Raw genomic sequence first — 24,641 nt, forward strand, 5'->3', positions numbered from 1 at the left:
GTAATATGTTGCTTCCCAAAGAAAAGCAGTTACTACTGTATGTTTTGAAAGCAGCCAATTCTGAACTTTCTTCCCCATCTCATTCTTTTTTTGCTGCCCCAACTGAGATGGTGATGATCATGCATATATACTAATGGAAGAGCTGATAATTCATTTATCAATTTTTACTGTCTGTGGAAATTTCTAAAATAGTGAAGACCATATTCCAAATGTATATCAAAGTCAAATTCAGTCATGGTCCAAACTGGACCAGAAGTTATTAATTATGTTAATTGTCACAGACTGGTTTATTATTCACTGTTCCTTGTTCCTGGGGAAAACATTTACCTCTAACAATGCAGGTGACCAATGCAGGTTCTTAGTAGTACACAATGGAGAAATAAACCATTCTGTAATTAACAGGTAGATTGAAAGGTAATATACCAAGGAGTAAAAAGAAATGCTAAAGAAATTTAGTTACGGAATACAATAGACAAGAGAGTACTCTTTAAGGAGATATGTGAGTGACATTTTGACAAGAGTGGAACTGCAAGAAACAACCAAAGGGCAGTCTTGTCAGGGTTTGACTTTTTTACACATCCTTCTGGTCACATGTCTACCAGTAGGCTAGATTAGATTACATTTGACTTTATTATCTTTGTACAGGTACAACGAAATGCAGTTTAGCATCTAACCAGAAAGTGCAAATATAAAAGTTTTATATACACTGTATATATATATTGTGGAACAAGCCCCGGACACAGACAGGCAGACATGTTTTAATCACCACCACACGTTTATTTATACTAATATATACAAAGTTCAGTGCACCACAAACCCCAATCTTCCCCAAAGTCCAGGCCAACCACACTGCCTTTCTCTTCAGGCCACCTCCGTATCTCCTCCTGAGACCTCGTCCATCTTCCACCCGACTCCAGCCTCCTTGTGAAGGGAGGCGGTCCCTTTTATCTGCACCCGGATGTGCTCCAGGTGTGCACTGGCAATCTCCCACCGACACGCCCCAGTGTGCCGGAAGTGCCGGCTGCATCCCCGGAATCACTCCGGGTGTCCCCACACATCTTCCCCCCAGCACTTACGGGTGTGGCGGAAGTACTGGAGTCCAGGAACCTTCAGGCATGGGGGCGCCCCCTGGCGGTGACCACGGGTCCCTACAGGACTGAGCTTCCAAGCTCTGTACCCGTGGCCCCCAAAGCAACCAGGGCGGTCGCCCCCTCGCGGTCTGAAGGAGGCACAAGCCCTCCTTTGCTCTTCCTGGGCGTCCAGGCTGGGGACCAAGCCCACAATATATATGCCACAATATATATATATATATATATATATATATATCCATCCATCCATCCATTTTCCAACCCGCTGAATCCGAACACAGGGTCACGGGGGTCTGCTGGAGCCAAACCCAGCTAACACAGGGCACAAGGCAGGAACCAATCCTGGGCAGGGTGCCAACCCACCGCAGTATATATATATATATATATATATATACATACACACACACCAGTAATGGCACACTGCACAATAATCTGTAGTGAATACACTTGACTTGAGCATTCATAGTTTCCGTACTCCTCCTCTTTTAATTTAGCATTTGTTTGCTTAGAGGTTGTTTTCTCCACTTTAGCGGCCCACTTCTTCTCTCCTATCGTCAGCATCTTTTCGAGTTAAAATTGATTAAGTCAGTGTTTGTGTTGCAATTACATAGTATGTTTTCTTTAATTGTTCACTTAAGCTGACACTTAAGTCTTCAATCTGCTTCAAGAATGATTTAAGATATGAAGAGGTAGGAGAAGTGATGGCGAAGGTGGTAAGGATGAGAACAGCGCCTGTACGCCTGTGCCGCACAGCCGCCCGGCTGGCCGCAGCTGAGAGTTGATTCTTCAATAAAATAAAATAAAAATAAAAAGAGGAATAACCTTGGAGGTCAATCATCACTCCGAAAGCAGATAGTGGATGTCATGTAGTATATGTGTACCAAATTTCAGGTCAATAGGTCAAACGGTTTTGTGAGCTACAAGCGATTTAAAATCATGGACAGACAAACGAACAGCCACGGTACCATATCCTCTTTAATAAAACCCCTGTGTGCGTCCAGTGTCCGTGTGTGTGTGTCTTCTGGTGAAGTGCACATGCACATGCGCGGGGCACGGTGCGAGGCTTCAAAGCAGATGCTTCAAAGGCCGCCTGACGAGTCACACAAGACAGAGAGGGCAGAACCTATAAAATATCGCGTCGAATTTCGGTAAATGAGGTAAGACCTAAAACATAACGCATGAAAAATCCAATCGGGTACTGAGACGCGGAGACCAGCTTCCCCAAAGAGGTGGGATTAGTGTCCGCATGACGCGTCACACAGGACAGAGAAGGCGGGACCTATAAAGAGGTGGGATTAGTGTTTGTTGCTGTGCAAGTGTTCACTCTGAGGATGTCAGATTTGCGATTAAGAAGCTTGGTCCAGTAAAGTGTAAAGTGTCAGTCATTGAAGGGGTGCACGATTATCAGCTGCACGCCACACATTACATCAGTTGCTGGGGAGACTCTGCCAATTGCTCACTGTTGTGACAGAAAATTAAACGCATATTACGGACATCAAAGCCAGTATTACTGTCAGAGAAAATTACAGGCATTTTACGGAAATACAAACCAGTATTATTACGAGAGAAAATTAAAGGCACACAATACAGTGACGCATATTACAGCCACATACAAGCCAGTGTTACTATAACAGAAAATATTACGGACGTACAAGCCTATATTACTGTGACTATCTACTAACAACATGCCACCCAAAAACAAGGACACGTCAAGTAGGACAAAAGACACAAGACAATCAAATCCTATATAAGCAACATCTCCTGGAAGAACGCTCACAGACACAGAATGAGGTCAAAGTCCCTTGCCATTTAATATAGACTGTTCCTACTAATGTTTATGCACTACTGTTCTAGTGCCCGTTATTGTAACGGGCTTATTGTCTAGTTATATATAAAGATATATATATATTATAGTAATATATAAATACTATATATATATATAGTATTTGAGTTTACAGATAGTAGTATATACAAGGAAGGATATATAGATATGAATACTGATCAGTAAGTGCAGATACATGATATGAATAAATACAGATATATGAAATATTTTTTGTACAGAACAGATTTATATTAACAGGTGAAAACATACATAAGAGTAAAACTTGTTTAGCTCCTCAAGATGAGAGACATGAGATTGTATTAATTTTCCTGAAAACAGAGCTTCTGGTTAGGGAAGGTCTTAATCTGTTTGTGTGTGATTTCATGAATGCTTGTATTGATGTAATCTACGAGAGAAGAGGTGTTACCTTTCAATGTCCACTTTCAAGTCCTGAGTGGCATTGGTGGCAAACAAGCTCCAGTCTGTGTACTGAAACTTCTGCCATAAAGCAGAATCTGGCTCTTCAGTCCAGTCTTTCACTATCCACACTGAAGGTCTCACGCATCTTTTTGACATTTGGATGAAAATTGGGAATACGTTCTAAAGTTGCAATGATTGAAATCACCCACAGTAATGAAAGCCCTATCTGAATGTGTCATTTGTTGTTTGCTAACAGCAGCATGCAGTTCTTTCATTGCAACATTAGTTGTGGCATCTGGTGGAACATACGCGGCAATGATAATAATAGACATAAATTCCCAGGGTTATTAAAAAGGTCTACATTTAATCATCATATATTCCAGATCAGCAGAGCAATGACTTTTCGTTACAACACTGTCCGCACACCAAGCATTGTTCAAATAAATGAACAGACCTTCACCTTTGATCTTACCGGTGTAATCTGTTGTTCTGTCGGCCCTGAAGACAGTGCGTCCCTCCGCTCAATAGCATTGTCTGGGATACAGTCATTTAATCATGTTTCTATGAAAATCATGATCTGGAGACTTAGTTCATCTATAGTCGTGGCCAAAAGTTTTACGAATAAATGTGGTTTTTGAATGAGGATTGACCCCAAGTTCTCAATGGGGTTAATGTCTGGAGAATTTCCTGGACATGGACCCAAAATTTCGATGTTTTGTTCCCGAGCCACTTAGTTATCACTTTTGCCTTATGGCACGGTGCTCCATCATGCTGGAAAAGGCATTGTTTATCACCAAACTGTTCTTGGATGGTTGGGAGAAGTTTCTCTTGGATGATGTCTTGGTATCATTCTTTATTCATGGCTGTGTTCTTAGGCAAAATTTTGAGTGAGCCCACCCCCTTGGCTGAGAAGCAACCCTACACATGAATGGTCTCAGGATGCTCTTACTGTTGGCATGACACAGGGCTGATGGTAGCACTCATTTTTTCTTCTCAGGACAATCTTTTTTGCCCCAAATAATCAGAAAGAGGATTCATCAGAGAAAATGACTTTACCCCAATCCTCAGCAGTCCAATTTCTATACCGTTTGCAGAATATCAGTCTGTCCCTGATGTTTTTGTTGAAGAGAAGTGGCTTCTTTGCTGCCCTTCATGACACCAGGCCATCTTTCAAATGTCTTTGCCTCACTGTGTGTGTAGATGCACTCACACCTGCCTGCTGCCATTCCTGAGCAAGCTCTGCACTGGTGGTCAACTTTAAGAGACAGTCCTGGCGCTTGCTGAATTTTCTTGGGTGCCCTGAAGCCTTCTTCACAACAACTGAACCTCTCTCTTTGAAGTTCTTGATGATCCGATTAATGGTTGATTTAGGTGCAATCTTACTAGCAGAAATATCCTTGCCTGTAAAGCCCTTTTTGTGCAAAGCAATGATGACTGCACAAGTTTCTTTGCAGGTAACCATGGTTAACAGAGGAAAAACAATGATTTCAAGCACCACCTTCCTTTTAAAGCATTCAGTCTGCTATTCTAACTCAATCAGCATGACAAAGTGATCTCCAACCTTGTCCTTGTCAACACTCTCACCTCTGTTAACGAGAGGATCACTAAAATGATGTCAGCAGGTCATTTCGTGTCAGGGATGAAATGCAGTGGAAATGTTTTTTTGGGATTAAGTTAATTTTCATGGCAAAGAGGCACATTGCAATGAATTGTAATTCATCTAATCAATCTTCAGCAAACTTTGTGAAAATTAATTTTTGTGTCATTCTCAAAACCTTTGGCCATGACTTGTTTGTTCACCAACATTTGCTGAATATTGGTGAGATGGCAGGGCCATAATTTGGTGCCAACAGCATGAATCCATGCGCCCAATCTGCCTTGTGTCAATACTTTAGGCTGGCAATGGTGGTGGTGAAGGTATAATGGTGTCGTGAATGTTTTCTTGGCACACTCTGGGCCCATTAATTCCAATCAAGAATCATTCAAATGCCACAGCCTATTTAGTAATTGTTGTTGACCATATGCACCCCTGCATTGCCACAATTTCGCCTTCTTCTAATGACTACTTCCAGCATGATAAGGCACCTTTGCACATAGCAAAAGTCATCTCAAACTGGTATCAAGAACATGTCAATGAGTTTAGTGTTCTTATGTAGCCTACCCAGTCACCAGATCTGAATGGAAGATCGCTGCATGAATGTGTAGCTGACTAATCTGCAGAAATTATTGATGCAATTATGTCAACATTGACCAGCATCTCAGGCGGCATGGTGGCGCAATGGTAGCACTGCTGCCTCGCAGTAAGGAGACCTGGGTTCGCTTCCCAGGTCCTCCCTGCGTGGAGTTTGCATGTTCTCCCTGTGTCTGCGTGGGTTTCCTCCAGGTGCTCCAGTTTCCTCCCACAGTTCAAAGACATGCAGGTTAGGTGCATTGGCAATACTAAATTGTCCCTAGTGTGTGCTTGGTGTGTGGGTGTGTGTGCCCTGCGGTGGGCTGGTGCCCTGCCCGGGGATTTGTTCCTGCCTTGCATCCTTTGTTGGCTGGGATTGGCTCCAGCAGACCCCCGTGACCCTGTAGTTACGATATAGCGGGTTGGATAATAACTGACTGACTGACTGACCAGCATCTCAAAGGAATGAGGCTTTGATAAGGCTGTTTTGTGAGCAATAGGAGGTCCTTCCCAGAGTGGTAGAGTGTATTAGTAGAGTGGTCCTAATAACTTGCTCAGTAAGTATATGTTCACATTTTAGATTTATAGAATGCTGTAAATTCCAGAGTAAGAGCAATGGCTGAGCAATTTTGTAGTATGATGGTTGATTAAATAGAATTAAATTTTTGAGTTTTAGGAGTCAAAACAAAGGTCAGGCAAATGTCAATTATTACTATACAATTCTGGATACAAAACATTATGTAAGTAATTTGAAAGAAACATAGTTCATGGAAAGTGAGTGAAACTGTTTGAACTGTATTCCTGAAAACATAAAAAGAAGTCCTACTTGAACAGAACTATGCATGCTGACACTGTCATTATTGAAGCAACGGGATATTCTCAAAATATAACTTACCACCTTAAGAAATATGAGAACTTCATGGTAAATTAAGTGAGATGAGAGAACCATGTACACGTATACACTATAGAAAAATGAGCAGGTCACAGGATCTTGACAGAAATTAATGAAGACATGTATTTTACAGCTAAAACTAACTGAAAAAAATGAAACTTCATCTTTTATGGAGTGCTACTTAAAAACATTACTGATATGAACAGAAGTAATGTATATTGACTTCATATTCTGTTTTTGATCCTAATAATTCAACTTTTTAGAATGAACACTAGTGGCCATTGTTCATAATACACTATGTATTATGCATTTTCATCAGACATAATTTTAAAACATTTTTTGAGTTGTGATCTGAAATCTGACTTTTATCATGCTGACAGATGATATGATAGTGCATATACATCTCTAGATACTTCCTATGATACTAAATCTGAGCAACTAAATGTTCACTAATCGGTTTAACTAAGCAGAGTGAGTAAAAAAGGCCCACAAAAGAAAAACAATACAGAAAAGTACTAAATGTCTGGCAGCTCCTCTGGGGCCCTACTACACTGAACCATTATCTAAATACAAATACTTTCCCTCTTACTGCCACTTATTCTTTAGAGATTTCTCCTCCCTCTGGTCTAATTTTCTGTTTACTATATAACTTGCCTACTTACTTTTTAAAGGTCACAGCTTATATACTGCTTGCTAGTCAGGGGTTATGTAAAACTCTTCCGCACCCAAATATGGTCTCTACATGCTCTTGACATGGTAAGGTCTACTGTTTACCTATATTACGAGGTTACAATTGCCCATTGTAGGGTTAATGAACCTCAGACATCCGGGGCCTCATGTATAAACGGTGCGTACGCACAAAAATGTTGTGTATGCCCACTTCCACGCTCAAATCATGATGTATAAAAATTAAACTTGGCGTAAGGCCACGCACATTTTCACGCTAGTTCAAACCCTGGTGTACACGAGTTCTTCACTCGGTTTTGTAAACTGGCAGCACCCAGGGTCAAAGCAGTGCTTTTGTTCCAGTATGGTTTCCCTTCCTTTTTTAGATCCACATCCCTGACGCTGCTTTATCATATACACTGAAATTAACTGTATATTGTTTATTAGTTTAAGACATCTGATTGTAATTAACCCGTAACAATATAATTGTCCACAGAATAGCCAAACTATTCCTAATACCATAGCTGCTTTAGCGTTGTTACTTTCACTGCACCTTCTTCGTTTTCTTCTTCTTCTTCTTTCAGCTGCTCCCTTTAGGGGTTGCCACAGCGGATCATCTTTTTCCATATTACTCTCACTGCATCACTCGGAGTACTTATATCACTGTATCTGAGTACGGAATCACAGCTCTACAGCAGCTGATCGGAAAGAGAATTATCGGTATACAGCATCAAGCACATGCTGCCTCAGCCATGCGCAGAGTCTATTGAACTGCTCTCACATGACAAACGCTTCAGAGCTTTCCTTTACGAACCTTGCGGTTCAGAAACAGTTTCATCCCAAGAACTATAAACGCACTCAATCAGTCCATCAAGTGCTCCTTGTAGAACTGTTTGTACTTATATGTACAATTACCTCACTGTAATCTTGCAATACAGTTATAATATTGCACAACCTGAGCCACTTTATAAAGCGCGTATTTACATATGAGGACGATATCATTTTAAAGATGACATGCAGCAACATATGTTTATTACAATATACAGATAAAATGTTAGCATCATTTAAATAATCTATATTGTTAATAATTAAATATGTGAGGACATGGTGTCGCAGCGCTAGCAACGAGCTGGCGCGCCCCGTTCACAAATTGTTCCTGCCTCATACTGTATTCTTGCTGGGGCTGGTGTGACACTCGAAGGATAGATGGATAGTTTAATTAAACATGTACTATGAAGATATTTCAATGTTCCTTAAAAGTTTTGAAGAATCAGCGTTCTAAGCTTACAGATGGCTTAACGTCTATTACAGAGTTGATTATGTAGCGATTGGGTACTTGGAGAAAGAAAAGGGAGGACAGGAACTGGGGGTTAGTACATTTGAAAGAGACAGTACTGCTGCAATAAATTATTTCATTGAAGGTTGCGCATGGCGCAGCAAGCATCTTGCAGGAGGCAGGAACAATATCTCGATGGGGCACCAGCTCGTCACTATCACTGCGCCACCATATTCCCATGTTTAATAACATGCTTTAACTCCTTTCATCATGAAAATGATATCAAGTATAAATCTCAGTATTTAAATTATTCAGAGAGCTGTAATATCACAAATGTAATGGATTCTGTGTCCTGTCGTAGGAAGAGAAAGCCCGTTTAAGAAGCACGGAGTGATTCACATACATAGAGCACATAGAAGAACACATACAAAACAAAGCATTTAACGTACTACTTTAGTTACAATGGTATTTGAGAAACTTGTGAATTAAACGATTTTAAGATTAAGTGTATGATGTTCTATTTTAATGACAAAATAAACTAAGTGATTAAAGTGGAAATTTCGAGATTAAAGTTCCATGCATTTGTTCCCAGTGTTTGCCTTTTTTTTCTTTTCTCTGTACCCGATTAAGCTTCCATATGACTCTCAGACAGTGGGCTACGACTTGACTTTTCACGGCGACTTTGATATCTGACAACTTCTTTTTAATGTCAGGCACTGTGCGACTTTGTGAACTTGAACTTTCGAGTTTCTCTGATACTCTATGTCACTCGATCTGTTTTGTTGTTTATACCACTGTTTAAACCAACAAATAGTACGTTTTTCCTTGCCTCCACTTGCAGGTGAGGGGACGCTGGCACACGCATGACGTTGCCGCTCCTCCATTGTAGCAACACTTTTCGCAAAATTCGCCTTAATTCTACACTTTCTTACTCTTGTTTTATTTCTTTTATTGTACGTATAGTTCGTGGATACAGCTGACTCGAATTACAAGGATTTGGCTTAATATTTGAAGATTTTATGGACTCTACTTTGACTGGGAACAGCTGAGTCTGTGGATCACGGGACAAGACCTACGAACATTTCTTTGTACCTGGCGATCTAGGACCTCGGGATGATCTGTCTCCGTGATTATATTCGCTATGCTGATCTGCTCCCATTTCATCTTACAGTACTCTACAACTGGGAACTGATCTGATGTTCATACTAACCTGGCTTATGGCTCAGGGGTGATCACGCCTGAAATTACCAAGCGTTACTGTTTGTGGCTGTGTATTGGAACCTCCAAATCCTGCTACCTCCTCCTGTTATGCTTTCTGCTGCTTGCTATCACCGCTCACCTACACTACCACACCCGCCTGTCCTACTGGTTCCGTTGTGCTGTGCTGCTTCTCCACTGCTATTCAGATAAGTATTGCCCAGTATCATGCTAAAATATCTCATGACAAACTCCTTCTTATTAAACAGTTTGTCCAGAGCAAATGGTCTGACTGGAACATCCTAAAAGATGCTGGTATTTTGCAGCTCCCAAAATATGTACATCGTGGGTCAGGTCGCCGCAACCGCCGGGCTGCGAATGGAAAGACCACTGGCAGTAGTTGCTCAGGAATAAGCCGTCCTTCTCATGGCCCTGGTAATAGAAGTGTCAGTGTGCCAAATTTACATTATGTGGAAATAAACCCTGATCACGGCTCTGTGCAAAAAGAAGCCTCATTAACTAATATTGCACTGTTTAACTCGAGATCTCTTAATGGCAAACCATTGGTGCTGTCAGAACTCATCACTGACACCAAACTTGATATTCTGTGTTTAACGGAGACTTGGCAAAAACCGAACGAATTTACGTCTCTCACGGAGGCGACTCCACATGGTTTCATTTTCCACACAGAGCCTCGCAGCTCAAGGCAAGGCGGTGGGCTTGCAGTAATTGTCAGAGCAGACTTAAACATCAAACGAATTCCAATTGACTGTCCATTGTCTTTTGAGTGCCTGGCTCTTAAACTAATAATGGATTCAGGTCCTGTCTCACTCATTGTTCTTTATCGTCCCCCGAAATACAATGCATTGATCTGATTGAACTTTTGACCCACCTAAGCTCTTACTCTCAGAGAATTATTCTTCTCAGTGATTTCAACATCCATATTGACATTACTACATCTAAACTGAGAAATTAATTCCTATCCTTACTGGACTGTTTTGTCTTGACACAACATGTTGATTTTCCCACCCACTCTGGTGGTCATATATTGGATCTGATCTGCACTTCTGGACTATCTTTTGCCAACATTTACAGCACTGATTTGGGACTCTCTGACCATAAAGCAGTATTTTTCACTGTCTCACTGCCTTTCCCTCCTCTTACATGTAAACGACAAATTTCTTACAGAAACCTTAAAAATATCTGTCCTTCTATTCTTTCTGGATCCATTTCTGATCTTTTACTGTCTGCACCTATTCCGTCAACACTAGATAGTCTTGTTGACCACTATAACTCAGCCCTTCATTCAGCATTAGATAAAACAGCTCCTTTAAAACATAAGGAGGTTTCCTTTAAACGTTCACCTCCTTGGTATAATTCCAGAATTGCGATCTATGAAAGCATCTGGCCGACGCCTTGAGAGAATGTCACGTAAGACTGGCCTCACTGTGCACATCCAGGCATTCTCTGATCACCAAAGAGCTTACAAAGAAGCACTAACTGCTGCCAAGAACACCCATTATGGCAGAATAATAGAAAGTGGCCACAATAACTCAAGGGTTTTGTTCTCTGTAGTTAATAAACTACTCAAACCCGCATCTGGCCCAACTACCTCTTCTACTGAAGTCTGAGGAATTCCTCCACTTTTTACGTAACAAAATTAAAGATCTAAATAATTTAACTAACATAAATACATCATCTGTTTATATCTCTCCCTGTTTTCCCACTCCATCCAGCTCCTTCTCTAAGTTATCACCAGTCACATCTGTGTTTGTTAATAATCTGCTTTGTAAAATGAGGCCGACTACTTGTGTACTGGACCCCATCCCCAGCACACTACTTAAATCCTGCCTTCATGCCATAATCCCGACTGTTACAATAATAATAAACTCATCCCTCGACACTGGGTTAATGCCGCTCACTTTTAAAATTGCTTCTGTAACCCCAATGTTAAAAAAGTCTGGTCTTGATGCTGACAATCTTAACAATTTTTGGCCTATTTCCCACTTACCTTTCCTGTCAAAAGTTCTCGAGTGTGTTGTAGCTTCCCAACTCACCAATTACTTAACCTCTAATAACTTGATGGAACCCTTTCAGTCTGGTTTCAGGGTGCGGCACAGCTGTGAAACTGCTCTGCTATGGGTAACCATTGATTTGCTTATGGCAGCAGACTCTGGACAAACCAGCATATTAATTCTATTAGACATCAGTGCAGCATTTGACACTGTCAGACATGACATTCTACTGTCCAGAATGGAGAACATGCTGGGTATCTCTGGCACTGCCCTCCAGTGGTTCAAGTCCTATCTGACTGATAGGCAAGAGTTTGTTAGTCTTGGCAACAGCAGATCCAGCTCAGCGCCAGTCACACAAGGAGTTCCTCAGGGCTCTGTCCTCTGCCCTCTTCTCTACTGTATTTACATGCTTCCCCTTGGCCATATTATCCGTAGCTCTGGACTGGGTTATCATTTTTATGCAGACGATACTCAACTCTACTTCAGTGTTAAAAGTGGAACTTAATCAGAACTTTCTCAGCTCACAACCAGCCTTAGTGAAATTAAAACCTGGATGGAGCAGAACTCTTTAAAATTAAATTGCAACAAAACTGAACTCCTGCAAAGTGTGGCTAAAATGCAACTTAATAAAATAAGCTCCTTCCCGGTCCATCTTGGCGGTGATCTCATCAGACCTGCCTCTTCTGTAAAGAATCTTAGTGTCATTTTTGATTCCTCCCACTCTTAGTCCGCCAACATAAATCACATTGAGAAACTTTACTTTCACCTCTGTAACATATCCCATATTTGCTCCTTCCTCTCCTTCTCTAATGCTGAGAAACTTGTCCATGCTTTTATCACATCCCACATCGCTCCAAACTACATATGCCTGCCCGCCCACTAAGGTCCTCTGATTCTGGCAATCTTGTTGTGCCCCACACTAATCTACACTCTATGGGTGACAAGGCCTTCAGGTGTATAGTGCCCAGACTCTGGAATGACCTACCGAAATTAATTAGATCAGCTGACTCCATGAATTTTTTTAAAAAACAACTCAAAACTCCTCTGTTCAGGAAGGCTTTTAGCTCTACTTGACTTTATTACCCTTCTCTCAGTTTACTTCTCTGTCAAGATGCTCATGTAACCTGTATGTGTGTGTGCTAGACCATCAATGATGTTGTCTGTTAGGCTTAATTTTTTCTCTGAATTCACTGTCGTAATCTTCTTTATTTATTTATCTGGTTTGTACAATGCTATATACTGTATACCCTGCCGTTCTTTCTTATATTCTGTAAATGCCTTGAGCATGGGAAAGGTGCTATATAAATAAAAAGTATCATTATTATTATTGCCTTTTCACAGAACGCAGCGCTTAAGGGCTATTTATATTGATTTGCATATTGAAAGAGGCGTAATTCTGGGAGGAGTTGGGGAGTGGCAGCAGGCTAATGCATGTGCGTTACATTTCACGCTGACTGGGATTTATGTAGCGGAAGAACGTGGAAGTTGGAATAGATTAATGCATCTGGATTTTTTGTTTGAAAGCACATTTCCGCTTTTGTCCGTACGCCATGTTTTAGTGTGAATTCTATGCATGCCATTATGCATGAGGCCCCAGGTCTTTAGTGTTCAAACAAGAAACTACCCAAATCTCTGACTCGGCGCCCAGGTCCTCTCCGAAAACATATCCAAGGTAATTCGTTTATCTTCACTATCTATCTCTGCTTTTAACCCCTTCCGAAATGCCACTCCTGTGCTTGGTCATGATAATTGTTTAATAAAATCTTCCATAAAAGTGCACAACATAAATACTGTAATAACCAATCTTAATGCACATAGAAAATCTAGGCAATACGGCATAAACACCAATAATTTAATTAAAGTTACTACTTTAGATGAACAATGTATTAAAACTATAAAAACATATCATAGATTAAACAAAAAATACACGCAGAGCGGCGCTAATAAAAATAACTTAATTCCTGTTCCATATATCAATAACACACATAGTATTCATCTCTGCTCCTCCGAAACATTGAATATGGCTCTATTAAATGTTAGAGCTTTAACTAACAAGACGTTTTTTATCAACGATCTTATTAGTGATAAAAAAATAGATTTTATTGCACTAAGTGAAACGTGGCTTAGCTCAGATGGCGCAGCTGTTTTAATCGAATCTGCGCCTCCGGATTACAGTTTTACTCGTGCTGATCGCCAAGGAAAGAGAGGTGGAGGGCTAGCAAACATTTACTCAAGCAGGTTAAAATGTAAAAATATCAGTTTTGGTAAATTCAAGTCTTTTGAGTATCTCGCCATTATTATTCAGGGAGATTCTCACGTTCTAGTATTATCCGTGTATAGACCTCCAAAATTCAACGCGTCTTTCTTTGAGGAATTCTCTGACTTGATGTCAATCTTAATTACGAACTATGACACACTCTTAATAGTTGGCGACTTTAATTTTCATATAGATAATCAATGTGACCAGAAAGTAAAAGAATTTATGAACCTCCTGGACTCTTTTGATTTGAGACAGCTCGTTAATCAGCCTACACATAAAGCAGGTCATACGTTAGACTTAGTAATTACTAAAGGACTAAAAGTTGATATAAAGCAGGTCATTGATATTGGTCTATCAGACCATTTTCTTCTACTCTTTAATATAGAAATAATGATAGAAAACACTCATGAGAAGCATATTGTTAAAAAACGGTTCTTTGACTCATCAGCAGCTTTAAAACTTTCAAACATTCTAAGCAATCAGTCCGTTTATAGTGCCAACTATAATAGCGAGGAGAATGTAAATAGTAAGGTGGAAAGATTTAATACTAAAGTGAGGGCTGCTGTTGACTTAGTTGCACCTGAAAAGACAGTTAAAAAATCTTCTAGCATTGTTATACCATGGAAGACCCAAAGAGTGTCTGATTTAAAGAGAACATGCCGTAGAGCTGAGCGTAAATGGAGGAAAACTAAACTAACTATTGACTATGAAATATTAAAAGTTAAAATAACAGAATACAATAACACAGTCCGTCTTGAGAGGCGCTGCTATTTCTCTAAGCTTATAAATAACAATGCTAGTAATCCCAGAGTCTTATTTTCGACAATTGATCATCTGTTAAACCCAGGTAACTCAAAGGAATGCCTCCTAAGTACTTCCAGTAAAACCTGTGAGGCTATCGCTGTATTTTTCAATCAAAAAATTAATGATATTAGAAATAACATAGTATATCTCCCCAACACTAAGGATCCTCCTAAACCCCAGTACCCCATAATAAACAAATTAAAGTCTTTCACTAGGATAGATTTACCTGATTTACATAAAATAATTTCTCAAATGAAACCCTCCACCTGTGCCCTTGACCCAATACCAACAAATTTTTTCAAAGAAGTATCGGCCGTGCTTAGTGATAATGTTCTTGACATAGTAAATTCGTCATTAGATACGGGGGTCTTCCCAGACTGTCTTAAGACTGCGGTAGTTAAACCCCTACTTAAGAAAAATAATCTCGATCCCTCTGCTCTTGAAAATTATAGACCCATCTCTAACCTGCCTTTCTTAAGTAAAATTCTAGAGAAGGCAGTCATTATACAGTTAAATGAGCACCTCAATAAACATGCTATTCTTGATAAATTTCAGTCAGGTTCCTACCTGGCAGGGAGAAAATTCTTTGTTAGTTGTGGTAATTATAACTCAAAGACACATGATATTCTATATGGTGTTCCACAAGGCTCTATCCTGGGTCCACTGCTCTTCTCAATCTACATGCTTCCATTAGGTCAGATTATCTCAGGGCACAACGTGAGCTACCACAGCTATGCTGATGACACACAGCTGTATTTATCAATAGCACCTGATGACCCCAAATCTTTTGATTTGCTAACACAGTGTCTAACTTGTATCTCAGAATGGATGAATAGTAACTTTCTCAAATTAAATAAAGAAAAAACCGAAATCTTAGTGATTGGCAATAATGGATACAATGAGGCTATTAGAAATAAACTGGATGCATTAGGATTAAAAGTCAAATCGGAGGTAAAAAGCTTAGGGGTAACCGTTGATTGTAATCTGAATTTTAAATCGCATATTAATCAGATCACTAGGACAGCATTTTTTCACCTAAGAAACATAGCAAAAGTTAGACCTCTTATATCATCGAAAGATGCAGAGAAATTAGTTCATGCGTTTGTTTTCAGTCGGCTAGATTACTGTAACGCACTCCTCTCAGGACTACCCAAAAAAGACATCAATCGTTTGCAACTAGTGCAGAATGCAGCTGCTAGAATCCTTACCAGGAAAAGAAAATCCGAACACATTTCTCCAGTTTTGATGTCACTACACTGGTTACCTGTGTCATTCAGAATTGACTTTAAAATTCTGCTTATGGTTTATAAAGCTTTAAATAATCTCGCCCCGGCTTATATATCGGAATGTCTGACACCTTATATTCCAAATCGTAACCTCAGATCCTCAACTGAGTGTCTCCTTAGAATTCCAAGAGCAAAACTTAAAAGAAGTGGTGAGGCGGCCTTCTGCTGTTATGCACCTAAAATCTGGAATAGCCTGCCAGTAGGAATTCGCCAGGCTAATACAGTGGAGCACTTTAAAAAACTACTGAAAACACATTACTTTAACATGGCCTTCTCATAACTTCACTGTAATTTAATCCTGATACTCTGTATATCTAATTCATTATAATAACTATTCATTCAAAATCTGTACTAACCCCTACTCTCTCTTCTGTTTCCTTTTCTGGTGTCCTGTTGGTGGTGGCGTGCGCCACCACCATCTACCCAAAGCACCATGATGTTCCAACAATGATGGATGGATTAAAAGCCAGAAGTCTGTATGACCATCAGCATCAAGTGACTCCGTGAAAAGCCCGAACTACAAAGAGGACTATTTCATTTATGTTAGGTAGAATGCCCAAAGGGGACTGGGCGGTCTCGTGGCCTGGAACCCCTACAGATTTTATTTTTTTCTCCAGCCTTCTGGAGTTTTTTTTTTGTTTGTTTTTTCTGTCCACCCTGGCCATCGGACCTTACTCCTTTCTATGTTAATTAATGTTGTCTTATTTTAATTTCTTATTTTGTCTTTTATTTTTCTTCTCTTCATTATGTAAAGCACTTTGAGCTACTTTTTGTATGAAAATGTGCTATATAAATAAATGTTGTTGTTGTTGTTGACACTGAGTTGCCATTCTCTAAAAGACTGGGAACTCACTCTTTGAGCAAGACATTGAAGAAGCTTAACAATATAATTTTAGGTCACTAACAGTCACTAACAAAGGCTTGTCACCATGAGCATGTGAATACAGACTGACCAGTAAATTGATGGAACTTAACCAATAAACATACCACTGATATCCCAGTAATACCTGATCACTGTCATTGCGCAATTTGTCTTCAAATATAAACAAAACTCTAATATACTAAGAAATTATTCAGTTTGATTAAACAAATGATATTGAGCTTAAACAAACTGAATGTACTGTTACTATGTTGTCTAATAAAATCTTCAAAATGCAACAGCAGTCTACATATAAACTCAAATAAAGCAAAGTAACAAAAACAATCTTAGCTCTATACACATTTTACCACATTTCTTACTTGCTATGAAAGAACTTTAAACAAGAATTCCTCACCAGCACATTTAGTCCGGGCTCGAAGAGCAGGTCCTGGTGCTCCGGTTCCACCCTCCAAAGGCCTTGTGAGTAAAACGCTTATTTCATACTCCGTATCTGGATCCAGATGACCAATTTTGAGCTTTGTCTGCTCTACTTGCTGTGTGTCAATCAGACTCCCAGAAAGTGTTCTATATTCCACTTCCCTTTCTACAATTGGACCATCACCATTAATAGAATTTGCATTCAGCTGAATCCACAGGTATGTAGCACCAACTGCAGTGAGCTGAGGTGGGGCGATAGGAACAGGAGGCTCTAAAATGCAAACATACAAGAAGTGTTTACTGCTCAGAATGTTAATGGTGTTAAATATGAAATAATGGTGTTATATTCCATTGTATTATATATATGGGAAATACACACAAAGCAAATTATTAGGAACACCTTTACACTTGCTTATCCATGCAATTATCCATTCATCCATTTGGCAGTAGCACAATACATAAAATCATGAAATCATGTAGATATAAGTCAGGAGTTTTAGGTTAATTTTCTTATCAAACAACAGAATAAAACATTTGATTTTACTGATTTCAACCACGGCATAACTGTTGGTACCAGATGGGCTGGTTTGAATATTTCTGTAACTGGTTATCTCCCAGGATTTTCACATATAGCAGTCTCTAGAGTTTATAGAGAATGGTGCAAAAAACAAAAAATATCCAGTGAGTGTCAGTCCTCCAGTCCTTCTTTTGAAAGCTTGCCTATTGTATTCTTTTTAATTAGCCAATAAAAAGTGCCATTCTGCTTGACTTCTCTTTGTATTTGTAATGGCTAAAACAGTACAACGCCCTAGTATTACAGTTCTCCAGTCAAAAATACCTTATTGATGACAGAAGCCAGACTGACAGAAAGGCTAAGGTAACTCAGATAACCACTGTGGTGAGCTGAAAAGCAACTCAGAATGCACAACATATCAAACCTTGAGGTGGATGGGCTACAACAGCAAAAGACCACATTGGGATCCACTATAGTCTGATGAATTTCAGTTTCTACAGAGGCACACAGACAGTAGGATCAGAATTTGGCATCAACAGCATGAATCCATACAACCAACCTGCCTTGTGTCTGCAATTCTGGTTGTTGGTGGTGGTGTGTAGAATGTTTCTTGGTACACTTTGGGCCCGTTAATACCAATCTATCATTGCTTTAACGCTTCAATGCTATTTAAGAATTGCTGGTTACCTGCTTACTTCATTAAAACCATTTATTAATCTTGTAAAGGCTACTTCCAGCATGATAATGCACCACGTAGCAAAGGAAAACAAAAATCTCAAACTGGTTTCATGAACATAACAATGAGTTTAGTGTTCTTCACTGGCCTTCCCAGTCACCAGATCTGATTCCAGAAAAACATCTTTGGGATATGGTAGGACAGGAAATTCATACTCATGAATGTGCAACTGACAATCCTGCAGAAACTGTGTAATGCAATCATATCAATATGGACCAGAATCTCAAAGGACTGTTTACAATATCTCGTGAAATCTCTGCCATGGAGAACTGAGGTTGTTTTAAGAGTAAAAGAAGCCCTTGTATTAGTACCTAATAAATTGTTCAATGACTGTATATATACTTTGTGTATATATACATACATATATACATACTGTACATGCATGTACACAGTAACAAGAAACAAACCAGAAAAGGAAAGAATTAGCAATGAACGCTGAGATATTAATTGAAAAATATTGCTATGATTGTCAAAAGCTCCAATTTGGCCCTCACTAAAAGTTAAACCTGTGAATGACCAATAATGCATATAAATAAAGTACTGTATAATTCATCATTTATTTGGGATATATAACAAAATAATCTTGACGTATTAGAAAAAAACATCTGGTTCATTAAGTTTGGTTTATTAGCTAATTGTTAAGTTATCTCCATTTATTTTCTTTCCATTACTTTAAAAACTTGACAAGTTTTCCACTTCAACTAAATGACTTAGTAGTTGTTTCCAAATTCTCACAACCCGGCCTTTTGTCTCATATTTACGTCCCTTTAACTTCTACCTGTGTACTTAAGTGTGTAATACACAAGTAACTGATGTGTTTGATATTGCCCTCTTCTGAAATAGGTTTCCAGGTAGCCTTCTCTGTAGAGTAAAGAAGTTTAATTCTAATAGCCAGTGTCACACACGAGCGCATGGGGAGCAGCTTAAGAACCCGACGTGCACTGCGACAAGTTGTGCCAGGGGACAACGGCAGGGTAGAAAAAACGAAGCACCGCCACCGTAACTTTACCCGGACGCCTAAAGAAACGCACCACTTCTGGGTCCCTTTCTACCCTCTGGTTCCTTCTTGATGACATCATTTATCCATCCACCACCACGATTTTCCCAGCATCGCAACATTTTAATTTCCGGTACCACCCTATAAGTTGTCCGTCTACCAACCCTCATGTGTCTGATGATTTTGTTGGAAAAAGAGTATGACTTTTGTTTACAGCATACGGGGCTAAAATCCCCAAACCTTCACGATTGTCTCTTTGCTTTTCTTACACCAGTCACGGAAGGGCTTGCCCTTAAGTACTATGATACTCTTGGCTGCTCTTCCCTGCAGAGTGTCTACAGCTGCTATGCCTTTTTTACTATGATAACAGCAACCAATGTTTCAGATCTGGCCTCAGAAGTGCACTACAGAATTTTAATATGCAACTTATACCTTACATTTTTATGCACATAAGCCCCTCAGACATAGAAAAATGTTGGGATGACAAAAAGACTGCCAAGGAAAAATGTGTTGATATTCAAAAGTGCCTTTAAGTTGCTGCAGAATGTGAAATAGCAAAAGGTTTGACTCCTGACTATAAGCAGAGGTGAAGTTTCACTAGTATTATCATCAGGCTTGCAAAGTGGACAGAAATGACAAAATCAAAATCGGTATATGGAAGCCTAGGGCAATAGTAAACTAGTTAATAAGCTAGAAGTCAGCACCTTCTTTACCTCAAAGAAATGTGTCAGATCACAATATTGTACTACATGTACTAACATTATTATACAGACATATTTAAACAACTCACTTCAGATATTCCAACCAAAGGAATAAAACTGAACAGTATTCTTTACACACAATGTCACATTACAAATTAAATGCAATTGATTACTTGATGATTCAAATTTATAACATTTGTTTCAAAACGTAATTGCTTTAACCAGCATCTTAACCATAACAGAAAATATAGGTTATAAAAAAGACTGTACAGAGGTTGTAGACAGCTGCTCTTGCAAAATGCATTCAATTAGTTTTAATTTCCATCTAAAGGCAAGGTACTGCTAGGCCATGATTCAAAATGCAAACTCAGTAGCTGATACTGGGTTACAAAGGTTATAAGTTACACCAATTAGATTTCTGACTTACAACAATTTAAAATAGACTTTAATTTATTACTCAACACCTGAGGGCTTTGCTTCATTTCTCCAGTGACCCATTTGCTAAACGATTACACAAAGTTATTTGCTTGCATGAAGGGGAAAAAAGGGAGGAAGAACAGACAAGAACAAAAGCAAACTTCCCACAGGTTGGAAGCCTTAGAGTTTTTGATAAATGATGAATTTTAAACTATAGTTTTTAATCATGAGATGAAATTAAAAGCATAACATTAATAAAGCTAAGGAAAAGCAACATTTTAATACTAAAACATCTTTTTTAGTAACATATAAATCAAATGACACACGATGATAATCATTTTTCATGGGTTTTGAATGTTTACAGTTGCTTTGAAGTATTCTCCTTCAGCAATGATGACGGTACTATCCATCTACACATTTGTTCATCCACCCATAATCAAACTAACCTGAACCAGATTAAAGTCAATGGGATCTGAGCCTATCCCAGAACAATTAACTACAACACAGAAACTGGTTTTGGACTCTTCTCAACATATACAATATGTCTATATGCTATATATGGGTATAAACCATATTTATGTAAAATGGAAAGTGTTGCTGGAAAACAACACTGAAAAGATTTTAATAGAAACAGCTAACTGGATCAAATGAAATAAAGCAGTATTGCTGACGTCAAAGAAGTGCAATACTCTAATGGCAGATTGGTGAAAATTAATTTTGTTTCCTCCTAAATAACACCTCATTCATCGCTAAGTCCAAAATTCCAGGTTCACTGATTGGATACTGATCGGAGGCTGAGACCTACTGACATGCAGACATCATCCTTCTAAGTGGAAGAGGAGAAAGTGCTGAGTGTGCTTCTGTTGTGGGACAGTTAATAGAAATACAAATTTTGCTCCTGAAAACATTGTTTTTTGGTTGCTTCTAAGGAATTTTAACATTTTTTCCTGTCAGAAGGGTTTTTTGCTTTTTTTTTCCATCCGCAAAGGTCTGCAGGAACAAAATGCATAGGTAGCTGAGTGATTGGATAGACTTTTAACAAAGTTACATGTTACTTGCACTTATTTTGTTCTGTTACTTGTGTTCTGTTACTTATATTCAAGCTAGCGTTGGCAAGCCGGAGCAGAAACCAGTAGCTGAAATCAGCAAGTCTGTAAGTAAATAACTGGCATCACATAAATAGTTAAAAGTTAGAGCAATTCACTAGTGGAGAGAAGTTAAGGAATATAAAAAATAACTAGACCATATAGCACTCGTATGGTTAAGCGTTAACAATAGTAGAAACTGAAGACAAATGCATTCATAACTAAGAAAGCATTTATTTTAAGTACAGATAGTCCACTGACTTGTAACCTGTAAAGAGAGGGGATCCAAGGAAAACAGACAGGCATCTTGCAAGGAAATGACGATCAGGTAGAAGCAAATAAGTAAATAACTAGCAGACGATATTCAGTAAGTGAGTCTTCTTAGTAACAACGAGTAGTGGAAGTAAGGTAGTGGAAGTAAAAATGTTAGATTTGAATAGACAGTGTTCAGAAGCCATTAAGAAGGCTAACAGAATGTTAAGTTACAGTTGTGCTTGAAAGTTTGTGAACCCTTTAGAATTTTGTATTTTTCTGCATAAATATGACCTAAAACATCATCAGATTTTCACTCAAGTCCTAAAAGTAGATAAAGAGAAACCAGTTAAACAAATGAGACAAAAATATTATACTTGGTCATTTATTTATTAAGGAAAATGATCGAATATTATATATTTATGAGTGGCAAAAGTATGTGAACCTTTGCTTTCAGTATCTGGTGTGACCCCCCCTTTGCAGCAATAACTATAACTAAACGTTTCCAGTAACTGTTGATCAGTCCTGCACACCGGCTTGGCCCATTCCTCCGTAAAGAACAGCTTCAACATTGGGATGTTGGTGGGTTTCCTCACATTAACTGCTCGCTTCAGGTCCTTCCATAACATTTCGATTGGATTAAGGTCAGGACTTTGACTCGGCCATTCCAAAACATTAACTTTATTCTTCTTTAACCATTCTTTAGTAGAACGACTTGTGTGCTTAGGGTCGTTGTCTTGCTGCATGACCCACCTTCTCTTGAGATTCAGTTCATGGACAGATGTCCTGACATTTTCCTTTAGAATTCTCTGATATAATTCAGAATTCATTGTTCCATCAATGAAGGCAAGCCGTCCTGGCCCAGATGCAGCAAAACAGGCACAAACCATGATACTACCACCACCATGTTTCACAGATGGGATAAGGTTCTTATGCTGGAATGCAGTGTTTTCATTTCTCCAAACATATCGCTTTTCATTTAAACCAAAAAGTTCTATTTTGGTCTCATCAGTCCACAAAACATTCTTCCAATAGCCTTCTGGTTTGTCCACGTGATCTTTAGAAAACTGCAGATGAGCAGAAATGTTTTTTTTGGAGAGCAGTGGCTTTCTCCTTGCAACCCTGCCATGCACACCATTGTTGTTCAGTGTTCTCCTGATCGTGGACTCATGAACATGAACATTAGCCAATGAGAGACAGGCCTTCAGTTGCTTAGAAGTTACCCTGGGGTCCTTTGTGACCTCACCAACTATTACACGCCTTGCTCTTAGAGTGATCTTTGTTTGTTGACCACTCCTGGGGAGGGTAACAATGGTCTTGAATTTCCTCCATTTGTACACAATCTGTCTGACTGTGGATTGGTGAAGTCCAAACTCTTTAGTGATGGTTTTGTAACCTTTTCCAGCCTGATGAGCATCAAAAACTCTTTTTCTGAGGTCCTCAGAAATCTCTTTTGTTCGTGCCATGATACACTTCCACAAACATGTGTTGTGAAGAGCAGACTTTGATAGATCCCTGTTCTTTAAATAACACAGGGTGCCCACTCACACCTGATTGTCATCCCATTGATTGAAAACACCTGACTCGAATTTCACCTTCAAACTAACTTCTAATCCTAGAGGTTCACATACTTTACTTTTGCCACTCACAAATATGTAATATTAGATCATTTTCCTCAATAAATAAATGACCAAGTATAATATTTTTGTCTCATTTGTTTAACTGGTTTCTTTTTATCTACTTTTAGGACGATGTTTTAGGTCATATTTATGCAGAAATATAGAGAATTCTAAAGGTTTCACAAATTTTCAAGCCCAACTGTATATAGCACAATGTGTAGAGTACAAGTCAAAGGAGCTTATGCTTAAGCTTTATAATGCAGTGGTTAGACCTCATCTGGAGTACTGTGCACAGTTTTTGTCTCCACGCTACCAAAAGACATAGAAGCTCCAGAAAAAGATCCATGACAAGAGAAACTAGGTTGATTCCAGGACTGCAAGGTAGGAGAGTAAGAGGAGACATGATTGAAATGTTTAAAGTATGAAGGGAATCAGTAGATTAAGACTGTTACTTTAAAAGTAGTTCAACAAGAACATGGGGACACAATTGGAAACTCATTAACAGTAAATTTCTTGACACAGAAAATCATAGATACATGGAATAAGATACCAAGTAGTGTAGTAGATAGTAGAACTTTAGGGATCTTCAGAACTAGACTTCTTAATATATAATTATATAATAATAATTCTTGATGTTATTAAGAATTAACTGGATAGGACTGGCAAACTTTGTTGGGCTGAATGACCTGTTCTCATCTAGATTATTCTAATGTTCTAAAAAATGTAATTCCTTCTCTCCTTTTCATTGAACCTATTTTGTAAACATGTTCCTACTGACTTTAACACAAGCAAAGGGTCACCCAAACAAAGGATCTGAAAAGCTTAGTATTAAGGCAGGTCAACCATGAGACATCCAAAGTGATTCACATAACACAGGCATATTAGCTGCTCTTCACAGATTGATCAATTACAAACCAAATTTTTTTAAGTGTTTTCCTGTAGTGTCTGATGGGTCTATTTTGGCATTTGGCTGGATTACTAAGAGCAGTAAATTAAACTAATGTGCATGTTGTTTGAAAATGGGAGGAACATCCACATACAGGAAGAATGTTTAAAATCCAAGCAGACAGTGCAAGGTCCAGGCTGGGATTTAAACCCAGCAACTGTGCTGCAGCGTGTCTAACCAC

At 39.0% G+C, this 24,641-nt stretch overlaps 1 protein-coding gene across 1 annotated transcript in view; it reads right to left on the reverse strand.

The window, feature by feature from the left end:
• ptprma (protein tyrosine phosphatase receptor type Ma) overlaps positions 1-24,641 on the reverse strand; it is a 796,186-nt gene that overhangs the window by 402,223 nt on the left and 369,322 nt on the right. Inside the window, exon 7 of the mRNA XM_051929399.1 lies at positions 17,171-17,464. Coding sequence (XP_051785359.1) covers positions 17,171-17,464 — 294 coding nt within the window. The remainder of the gene's footprint in view (positions 1-17,170; positions 17,465-24,641) is intronic.

This window comes from Erpetoichthys calabaricus, chromosome 6, assembly GCF_900747795.2.
Source record: "Erpetoichthys calabaricus chromosome 6, fErpCal1.3, whole genome shotgun sequence".
NCBI classification, from domain to species: Eukaryota; Metazoa; Chordata; class Cladistia; order Polypteriformes; family Polypteridae; genus Erpetoichthys; species Erpetoichthys calabaricus.